The sequence below is a fragment of the Centruroides sculpturatus genome, unplaced genomic scaffold (assembly GCF_000671375.1).
Source record: "Centruroides sculpturatus isolate CEXI.00-Female unplaced genomic scaffold, Cexi_2.0 scaffold289, whole genome shotgun sequence".
Lineage (NCBI taxonomy): Eukaryota > Metazoa > Arthropoda > Arachnida > Scorpiones > Buthidae > Centruroides > Centruroides sculpturatus.
In genome coordinates this window covers 718,926-730,927 of record NW_019384529.1, presented here as the reverse complement: position 1 = coordinate 730,927, position 12,002 = coordinate 718,926, and the positions used below count along the sequence as shown (strand labels likewise).

The 12,002-nt window shown below is 34.2% G+C and overlaps 1 protein-coding gene across 1 annotated transcript; it reads left to right on the top strand.

Moving 5' to 3' along the window:
• Positions 1-4,546: 4,546 nt before the first annotated feature.
• LOC111622983 (glycoprotein 3-alpha-L-fucosyltransferase A-like) lies at positions 4,547-6,225 on the top strand. Its single transcript, XM_023365463.1, has one exon. It carries the CDS (start codon positions 4,701-4,703, stop codon positions 5,781-5,783), a length of 1,083 nt encoding a protein of 360 aa, XP_023221231.1. The 5' UTR covers positions 4,547-4,700; the 3' UTR covers positions 5,784-6,225.
• The last annotated feature ends 5,777 nt before the right edge of the window (positions 6,226-12,002 follow it).

Below are 12,002 nucleotides of genomic sequence, written 5' to 3'. Positions count from 1 at the left end.
TAAAAAAACCTGACTTGTAGGTACTCGGGACCGAGAACCGAGTGAAAGTAAAATACAAAATGGCGACTCTCTCTACAAACAGGCAAACCGAAGTCAGGTGGTGAGAGTACCCACAGTCGTTCAAGAAAATGGACTCTGACCCTAGGACTGAACACGTAGTATTTTCTTTCTTAAATAAAATTTGTAATCTAATTTTGTAAATTTGGGAGTGCTTCAAATATGACATTAAAACAGGGTTTTATGTCGTTACAAGTAGTTTTTTAACATTGTCTAGTATAGTAAAATCGTGGGACCAGTAAAAATTTGACGTTATAATCAGGTTAAACTGTATATTGTTTGTGCAAAATAAAAAAATAAATAATTTCGGACGATACAATAGCCACGATTATTTTTTTCAAAGACGAGAAATTTTCGTTAGGCATCGACAAAAATTCAACCCGGGTGGACACGCAACAGAGAAAAATTTCGAAATTGGATAGGTTAATTTCATCGAAAATGCATGATGGACAGCCTCGTGATCGTGGCTGCCGAAGTTTGAACGATCGCGCCCAAAAGCAGCGATACCAAAGAAGGTTGGAGAATGAGAAAGAGATCCGCTTTGAGCGTCAAAGTGATTCCGCTTAGTAGTGTCTCCGAGACATAGTCGTGTCCCAAATACGGTTTTGCCGTTTTACTTAATTTAACCTTTTTGGTTAATATTTAAATAATATAATATTTTACCAGTATTATACAGTTGTCCAACAGAAGAGTAATCTATCTTATTTACAAATCTTTTCAAAATAGACAGTTTGACCGGGCCCTTCTAAAAACCAGGCCCTAGACATTTGTCTCATTTGTCTATGCGATGATCCGGCCCTGGCTTTAGATGTTGAAACAGAGTCGTCATTATTGCTAATAAAACTTTTTCTAAATTCATCCTGTTGAATTTGATGTGTTTCCTGATAAGGCAAACATCAGGCAAAATAAGACACAACTTGCGAAATGTATTTTATCAATTTGAAAAATACTCCCAAATATTAATTTTTTTTTCTGATGGACATTCTACAATTTAAAGATAACAGAAATATTGTTTTCCTTGACAATACTGAGAAATACACGGCTAACGGTTAAAGTTAGAAAGAATAGATGGCACTGTACTCAAAGGTAACTAATTTTAAAACATGAAGATAAAAAATAATTATTATTTTCATGTGAAAAGAACGATATAAAATTAGACTGTCGATAGTAATGATATTTATAAAGCATCGATATTACTGATAGCGATAGTATTCGAGCACTAGTTCACTGTACAGGAATCATCCGGATGTTGAAAAGTGAGGACTGACATACCCGACAATCTGAAGAAATATGGGTCAGTCATAATTTCTTCAACTGGATCCAGCAGTCGCCACACAACACAAAACTCTAGCGGGCTTACTGTTTCACGAAAATCCAAGAAGCGATGGCCAGGAATTGGTCCCGGATCCACTCGAAGTCAAAGATTAGCCTTCGAGCTCACCCGACCGTAAACTTATACGGTTAGTTCCCCTCATCCATTTCCTATTATATTCAGCAAATGACAAAAATAAACGAATAAACCAAACGACAAAGGGTTTTAGTAATATAAAATAGCTCGAATGCAGTATAAAAACGCGATAGAATAGTTATTACTGGAATCACAGAGTTGAATATACGTTACTGCAGCTTGATGGCCGGATGGCAGAGTACTCAATCTTGCTGAAGCCGTATGCTTTTTATTACGCAGAACATTAGCATCAATACTGTATATTCAAAAGTGGATAAGCAATTCCATGTTCACTATTTTGACGAAACACTAAAGCAATAAACTAATAAACTTTAATGTTTTGAATAAAATATAAACGTGGAATTGTCTACAAATGAAGTAAAGTGTTGAAGTATATTAAAATAAATTTGCGCCCACCAGTGGCCCAGTGGATAAAACCACTTGGCCACTGGTGCCGTTCGTTACACAAATAAACCAAACCAAAATAAATTTTCAATAAAAACTTTAGTCATTTTTTTCTTTTGTGGAACTCTCCACGTAAAGTTTCAGGAACACGATTAAGAACTACTGTGTTAAGGTGGCAGCTTACAGCAGTCGAATCCTGATGGGTCGAAAATCTCTAAGAATTGTCGGGTTGTATGAATGAGTTTGGCCAAACTCATACTGGACTTACTAAAAGAAGGCCCTCTTAGTACCTACAGGAGGAAATTAAAAAATCATGTTGCGCTTTTTTACATAGTAAATGTTTATTTTCTTTTCTTGATTGCTTTTTACAATGATAAATTCTTTTTACATTAGCACTTGAATGTTGTTAGGAACAGTCCATTGGTTGCGAGTTTCCGCCTGACCAACAGGCTGGCCCAGTGGAGTTTTCATGATTTTCTTCCCCTGTAATAACTAAATAAGGGCCAATTTCCCATATAAAGTCCTCCAGATGCATCTATCTATCCATGAGTTGTTACCAAATGCATTTTAAGGGAATCGAAAGAAGTATATCAGTGTACCCGATGAGAAGGGAATGGGAGGTGGGCGAGTGGTCTCCGTAGCCNTATATATATAGGCTATATAAAGTTACCAGTTAACTAACTTTTGTGTCAATGCTGGCTTTATATATCATATCGGTTAACTGATTTTCGGGGCACTCTGTACATTATCGGATCTAGTTACAGGGCTTAATAATATACAGAACGATTCGAAATTGTCCGCAGACAATTATGGGCCACTTTGAGTGGCAAAAAACGTCCGGGGCCCGGAACAAAGTGGCCTGCAGGCTATTTTTTCGGGGGCCCAGACAAAATTTTATCTTTTATTAAAAATATATGAAAGTAAAAAGTTTCTTTTGACAGGTACTGATGAAATTTAATTGATTTTATGTGTTGAAAAGGGCAATTATATGATACACCAGGAGTACACAGGGGTGACTTTCCACTCCTTCAAGGACTTACAGTTACATACAGTTAATAATTAATTAATTAATCTGGTAAGACAAATCACATACTATTTTCATAGAAAAGATCTACTTACAATGCCCAAATTTACATCCTAAACTGTCATATACATCACCAATTTGACTAAAATTTTTATAAATCGTTTTCAATCGAATCCCCCCGACTAATTTTCGACCACTAAAATTTAATTAACAACCTGCTGGGATCTATATCGAACACTTTAGAGACACCTGTAGTAGACAGTACACACCATACAGCATAGAAATGGAAGTCGAACACATGGATCATCTGCGAATATCGAGGTAAAGATTTGGCAAGATTATCCTCTCAATCCCTCTGTCAAACTGTCAAACATTCACTTCTCTCAAATTTACAATCATGTAAGACCTCTCACAAGTTCGCGAGCTCTCAAAAACTCGTCTTTTTCGTATTAATTACCTGTATTTTTATGGCATCCGAAAGGCCCTATCGTACCCCCTGCAGCAAATTATAGTAACATAATACGGCACTGCAGTGAAATCTAGTAATACTGTAACAGTGTTGTATACTATTATTAGCTATTATACTGTCTAAAGTTGTATTTATGAATAGGCCATTACAGACTGAAAACGTTGCGTTTATAAATCACTCATGTGTGGCTAAGAAACTAAAATTCTATTTGTTTCTTAAAACTTATTTTTAGATTTAATAATTAATTAGATTTAAAAAAAAATTATCTCATGAAAGGAGAGATAGGCATACTGTATCTATAACTACGGCTTAGAAAGGTGAGATCTGTTGTGGTCTTAAAGCAGTGTTTCTCAACCTCTAACGAATCGTCGCCCCCTTCAACGTAGTATCGCCCTCTTCAGTAAACCGTTACGTAGTATCGCCCCCTTCACTACAAAATTCCAATGCCGAGGGCCAAGACTAACGCCAAATTCGTACTGCATTGAATAGACTAGTGACTAGTATAATGTTATTTGTTTAATTATTATACGATATAACGAATAAAATATCAAAATATTCTTAATATAATGTTTTACTATATCGCCCAGAAAATTGTTTTTCGCCTCCCAAAACATAAATTGTTCTAATCGCCCCTCAACATGGAAAAACGCCCACATCGGGACGATATCGCCCCGTTGAGAAACACTGTCTTAAAGTATACGAACCGCACGGGCATACCTGGCTATGGACAGAGGCCTCATTACTACTTATTAATTAATTAATATATTTGTTCTATATCTGTATAATGCCTTTAAATAAATTGGACCTGGGGCCTCAAAAGTGCTTTAGACTATTCTGAAGAGGCCCGTCTCTCTAATTTAAGAGTGAGGAGTTAAAAAATAAATCTAAACTAGACCTTGAGGCCCTTTATATAGTAAATAATTATTTATTTATTTACTTATATTTAAAAATATAAAATTTAAAAATTATTCTACCTTAAATCAAGTTTTAAACGTTAAAAATTCGAATCTAAATGCATATAGGCCTATTTAAACTCGGAAAAAAAATCTATAAAAATTCCCAAATATATTTATCATATTTTTATATATTTTAAGTTTATTCTCCGCTCGTCGATCACCGGTTAAAACGCCACGGAAAGGGGGGAGAGGAAATAGAATCATTATTATTAGAAGAAAAATTAAAAAAGTCATCCAGAGATGGCGCTAAAAACATAAGGTATAAGTTTTATAACCTGTCTGCTGATGTCATTAAGAGTCGACCAATGTAACAGGGTAAAACGTGAATAACTGGAATAAGGCATGCGAAAGTTAGCAGCAGCGTTATGCTGCGTGTCTGTCTTCGTAGTTTTGCTCGTTTACCAGCTTCATAATCGTCAGAATTACTTTTATTCCTTGGTCGACGAAGCTAACGATACTAAAGTGAGTACTAAACCATCGAATGGGATCAAAATAATACTCACGTGGACCAAATTCTTTGCTAAAAAAGACTGGTTACCCTCTAACGTAGAGCAGTTCGATTGCGTAGTCGGCGATTGCATGGTAACGTCCGATAGAAGGATGCTTAGGAACAGTTCAGCCATCATCTTCCACTGGAGGGATGTGAATCTCCACGATCTACCTGACGACCAGGGGGATCAAGTGTGGATCTTGTATAACATGGAATCACCAATGCACACCCCGCGTAACGTCTTAACTAAACTTTCCCCTAGACTCGATTGGATCGTTACGTACAGACATGATTCAGATTTCGTCTCGAGCTACGGCAGGGTGGTTCCTGGTAAAGAAGTCATCGCCATCGAGAACAAAACCTCTTTAGTGGCTTGGTTGGTAAGTAACTGTGATGCTGCTAGTAACAGGGAGGATTACGCGCACGAGCTAGGACGCTATATACAAGTGGACATTTATGGTAACTGTGGCAAGAAATACTGCCCCCATATACCCGCTTCCGAGTGTTATAGGAAACTAGGGAGGAACTACAGGTTCTATTTATCATTCGAAAACTCTATATGTAAGGATTATGTTACGGAGAAGCTATTTTATGCCATGAAATACGGTATGATACCTATCGTGTTCGGTGGTTCTGACTATAAAGACATACTTCCACTCCATTCTTACATAGACACACAAGACTACCCTTCTCCTAAAGTTTTAGCTGAGTATTTACATAATTTATCAACCAACGAAGATGAGTTTGCCTCATATTTTAAGTGGAGAGACAGTTTTCAAATAGATGTTACGCCTTATAAATGGTTATGTAATGTGTGCCGTAAGTTACACCAAAATTTCGTTCACGATTCTAAAAATACCGAAGATTTAGAGAGTTGGTGGTATAAAAAGTCCGATTGTCGTGTTTGGAAAAATGGAAAGTTTTTACCCCTTTAGACTTTTGTATTGGAAATTTGAATACAAAATTAAATATTAAACGTTATTATTGAAGCTGGATCAGTTTCAGAAATCCAGCGGATTTTTTTTCTTTTATAAAATTGATAATTAATTTAAGTTGTCACGCGATTAATTTAAGTCGTAGAAATTGAATTATTGAAGTTAAAAATTCATGTGATTAATTTATGATCGGTTTCAGATACTGATTAATTAACTTTTTCTAAATATCGTGTGGTTTTGAGACTAAGAAATTGAGTGATAAATTTAATCACGTGGTTTTTGAGACAGAAATTGAGTAGAAACGTTTTGATCACGTGATTTTGAAAGTATGAAATCGAGTATCTAATACTTTTAAACGTCACATAGCTGAAATTCGATTACAGAAATTGAATAAAAAGTGTTAAAATACACGTGATTAATTTATTATCAATTTCAGAAACTGAGTAATTATAATTTATTTAAAAAGTCACATGCTCTTCTTTTTAATTAAGCAATTGAATAATTAAAATGATTAAGGAAATCACATGAATTTTTAAGATTAAAAAAAATCGAATACGGAATTTTACAAGTCGTGTGATTGGTTTCAAACATAATTAAAATAATCATAAATTTATTCGTTCAATTTCCTTAAATGGAATTTACGGAAATTAAACAAATAATATTGAACAGTCATGTGACAGGCTGGAATAAAAGTAGGTTTTAGCAATAAATTTCGTGTAAATTGAATGATTTTAGATTATCTTATATAAAAAAAAAAGAAAGAAAGAAACTGGAACTCAATTTCTAATTTAATCACGCTATAGGGCGTGTTTATTGAACTGTAAGGCTATAAATTAACGTAATTAAGTGAACAGTTTTTATATATTTAATTAACGAATCGAAAATGAACACAAATTTCGCAATTTTTAAGACTTATGTGAGAAAGTGCACAACTTTTTTGCAAGTGATCTATCTCGAGATTGCGATTTATCACCAAAAAAACGGTCACGTGACAACAAATTTAACCGTATTTTTACTCTCCCCAATCTTTACTTCAACATGTTTTCTTAACCTCGATATATCGATTAGCGATTCTTTAATTTATCGAAAAATATATTGGTGCGTAATTATAGATTTCATTCGCCAACTGTCGAATTTGATTGATTGTTATAAGCGAGGAGGAATGGCGTTATAACGAATATATATAACTGTACGTCGATATATATACTCTGCCTTCAGGAATGATCCATCAGCGTGATTGAAGGTCGTTATTAATCATAAATTAACGAGTTTATACAGTTTCTGTTGTAAATATTTAGATAATTTTGTTGTTTTTTTTTTATGTGTTTTACCTCGTTTTTAGTGAGTGTAAGGTTGGTTCAAACCGTTATAACGTTGATTTCCTTCCTCTTAAGTATCGATTATCAAGCGAATTAAGACTTATGTAATATATATATAATCGATGGAAAGATTTTGTAACATTGAACGAATGTTATAAAAACATTCGTTAATGTATTTTATAATATAAAATTATATTTTTATACCAATTTACTCGCTGTTTTATCAGGACGAGTGCGTTTTTTAACTTGAAATTTAAGCTTTTATATACAGAAAATTTGATAGTATCTGTCTGACGAAGTGTAGATTTTTATCTGTTGTTTATATGTCTCGAGGCTATACTTTGTATGGCTTAAATCAGAGTTTCTCAACCTTTTTTTTTATTCGCGTACCCCTAGGGGTACGTGAACTACTGGTTGAGAACTGCTGGCTTAAGCTATCTCTATATTTACAAAATCAAGCATTTAGTGTTATTTATTATAACATTTTTTCCTGCATTAAAAAGTTATAAATTGTGTTAATAATAGAATATATATATAATTAATATATAACGTGTTGCTTGTGCAATATTTTGTTTTATTTATAATTAAATTAATTAATGCTGTTACGTAAGCGAATATTACATAGGGTGGCCCAAAAGTTAGTTAACCATTGCTAACTTAATCGTATATTTCACTACGTTCTCATCAATTTTCTAAGAAGAAAAACATGCTCGGTAATCATTTTACGCAGTCTGGAAGACGTAAGCAGTTAACTGACTTTTAGGCCAACCTACATAAGCAATATCGTATGGAGGTTCGTATACTAGGCTATATATTTCTGTTTTTCATGCCTTTATATATTACAAACTTCCGAGAAATAGAAATAAATGACGTAGTATGCATACCTATAGGCATATAGTGTTGTCTGTTTGTTTACAGGGCGGCTCAAAAGTAAGTTAACCGCACTAATTATAGTACACACTTAAATATACTATTTAATTATTTTTAACGCTTTAATTAAGAATAAAAATAGAAATCTTCGTAAATTTGATAATCGCAATTTAAATTTTGTAAACTAGAGCCTCTTTAGGACAAATTTATATGCAAATTTCCTTATAAATAAAAGTTTCATTTCATACATTGCGTCACTGTTAAGAGGAAGCGGTACTTATTGCAATATATTTAGTAACTTACAACCGGTTTCCAGATGTTTTTAGAAATGAAAGGAGGAAAAAAATGGATTCAATTAACTAACACTAGGTGCAACAATGCTATTTTGTTTTTTAATTAAATCGAACTATCTTGCCCTCTTTTCTAATGGAATGGAAGTAGAGCGTGCATGCTTTAAATACGTAAGGGGACATTTCTTATAAAATCGTTATCTGAACTTACGAAAGTGAACCTTGTTTAGGATTTTTATTTTAATTAAACGTTTAAAACTCCCAGTGGCGTGCCGTCCTTGGAAGCGGTGGATGCGCTGCTTCTCTTGTATTTTCTAAAATATAAATACACATTGTGCGATTATTTTCATATTTTAACGTACTTTGAATTAATTAAAATTTATATTTTATTTAACCGCATTATGTNAGAAAATTTGGAGAAACTATCTATGTCGTTTTCCTTGCTAATAATAAAAAATATTTTTTATAAATAAAAGAATACTTTTTTCAAACAACACGTGGGGATATTGTTGAGAGATAATAATAACGGTAACACACTCCACCATCAAAAGTCCGTAGCATAATCACTAATCACACACAATTGTATCCCCACTATCACTGACCGGCAACATTTATTGATCTGTTGCATTGTACAATCGGGAGCATAAGTTTTTATTTCTGTTTTTGCGTTTTGAAATGTATAATAAAGTTTGTGATTGTTGCAAGGGACGATTTTTACCTAATACTTTTTTAATACTATTAATTTGTGATACATAATATATTATTTTTTCTGCCATAATAAGTAACTTTTTTCTGTACCCCTAAACAATCTATCGCGTACCTCTGGTTGGAATCGGTGCTGTAAGCAATGTGTTACTGTTAAGACATTAATCATTGAAATTATTGGAATGTTATGTTTATGACCCCAATAGATTTTTCTGTGGAGATTTTAAAAGCTGAAAATATTTTTGATTTTAATATTTCTGTTGACACACTGTGTTTTTCTAAAAGCAAAAATATCATTTTGTTGAATGGTAGTTTGGCCAGAGGGCTGAGCATTTATGGCAGAAGCCTACTGTTCTGGGATATGCAGGATGGAATCTAGATACATCAAAAAACTTCAGGAATTTTTTTAGGGATAGTACAACCGGATACCTTGGGCCCCGACTCTCATCACCCTGCTGAATTTATAATACGTTTGTTAAGAAATGTTAACTGTCCCTATTTTAGGTTCCATTGGAGTGTTAGTGCCCTCGTGTTGCCAGCGAAGTTATTGATACAATAAGCTTGGGTAACAAAGTCCAGCTGGAAACAAACTTTTACCAGAAGAGATTCGAAATGGTTTCAGAAAATGGTACTGCAAAGTGAAGAATCCCCCGAAGTCTGGGTTTTGGAGATCGAAGCGTGGTCCGTTTACGTGTGCCATCCAAAAGATCTATGCCACTGCAGTTTACTTATGTTGTGAGGAGAATGGCAAAGTCAATGTACAGTTTCTGGCAGCAAAATCTCGTCTGGAGCCGTTAGCAGGCATTACAATTTCTCTGATGAAATTATTAGAGGACAACTTGCAAAATTTATTGTAGAAGCTTTGGCGCTTTTTAAGGTTCCTGTACAGTTTTGACAGATAGGTCTTGTTCTTGTATGGATAAGACATAATCAAACGGGAACCTTCTTAGAAATAGAGTTTGAGAAATTTTCATACTGACCCCAACCAATGAAAGTAATATGCCTGGAATACTGAATCCTGCTTCAGTATTCAGGACATTCCTTCAATTTTTTATTGCTATTTTCAGAATTCTTGGAGGAAGACCAATAAATGTCATCTGAAGATCGATTGTAAATCTTTGGAAGGAGGAATGATTCTCTGCTTCAAATGTCAGATCTAAATCAAAGCAAATCAGATCTATTACAGCAAAAACTTTCAGGAATTTCACTATCGAAATTGCAATAGTCACGAATTTTAAAATGCCTTTATTTATAAATGAGGATGTTTGTTTGTTTGTTTGCTATGCACGCCTAACCCGTTCGACCAATTGCTACGAAACTCAGCACATAGTTCAAGTTCTTCTAAACTGGATCATGTCATACATTCCACCCGAAATTATCGATTGGATTTCTCTGTATCAATTAATTTCTGTCTACATTTAATTAGCTGGCTTTACACGTAGCGCCAATAATTAACTAAAATTAATTCTTACAAAAACAAGAATATAATTTTACAAAATATATATATTATATTCACTTAATTACTGTGACAATGATATAGCGCGTAATAGACGCGCCATTACGCCATTACTACGACAGGTAGCACATAGCACTTACCTGCATGGAGTAGTGTTTTGCCTCCGTACATCATATTTTTCCCGTTAGTAACAGTAGGTTATGTATCTAACTCCGTAAAGCAGAAAATATATGAATTTAAATATTGTGACTGGGCCTCCTGCTCTTAAACTCTCCTATCTGGTCTCCACTTTCATCTGTCTAACTCCGTTCTGGAGATTTAGGAAGGACAGACAAAATATAAAAATATCTTAAAATTTGAGCTGAATCACTATAATATATATAATATAAGAATAAATAAAGATAATACATATATTATATTTAAATTATTGTTTTATTCATTTCTAATAAGCAAAGATATATGAAGTGGGCCTAATTTAGATGATTAAATTGGGAATAAGCCAAGACAATTTGACATTACAGGCATTTTTTTCATGAGGCTGGAACGAGTGTTCGTAGTTTTTTCATTGATTAAAAGTAAAAAAATATGAGAAAATTAGAACATATCTTCCATATTCCTACCTTAGAATAGAATTCGATTAGTTATAATTAAACTCAAGTTTGCTTCCTGCAATACTTACAAAAGTGGGTCAGTCTATCGAGTCTGCTGCAGTGACACGTTATAGCTTCATTGGGCCTTGGCAAATTTGAATTAGGGGGTTATGCGTACAGTGTTACCTTCAGACATTTTCTTATTTCAGGCTCCAGTTGGTGGAAGCCTTGGCAATTACCCTTTTTAACCGTAGAATAATGTGCCAAAGGCCTACTTGCTTCATTTTAACGTTTAGCACCTGTATACTGTATTTCTATCTTTTGTAGTGGGAAAGTATAAAATGACGTCAAAGGGACGTAATATTTTCAGTTATTCACAAGCTAATAAATTTAAAGAAAACATAAAAACCCATTTATTAATATATTTTACTAACAATTAAAGCAATAAATTATCATTCTAATCCCAGCGTTTATGTTTTTTAAGTCGTTTTCACGCAAACTTTTCCTGAATAGATTTAAATCGTGACGGCCCACCAATGGCCAAGCGGGTCCGTTCCCTGAACACTAGGAGTTCGGTCGTGGGTTCGCGCCTCACTCGGACAGCTGGCCACGTGGAGTTTTCCGGGTTTTCTCCACCTCTTAACGCCTGAATAGGGGCCAGTTACCCTTAAAAAGGCATCCCCTCGGCAGATCACCCAAGTATTGCGTTACAACTTACAAACAAGGATTTAAATCATGACAATCGTTTTTCATTATTTGGCTCTTATTCGTTTTAGAAAGAACATAAAGGGGTAAAAATAGAAATATAATACTTTATCTAATTAATATTAATCGTCAGTATCACAAAAATTCGCATACTATTAACGAGTGGATAAAAATTTATCGATGGTCGCGGGTTCGCACCTGACAACGGGCTGTGCACGTGCATTTTTTTCGGCTTTTCTTCACGTGTCTAACACCTAAATAGAGGGCCGTTTCCCCATAAGTCC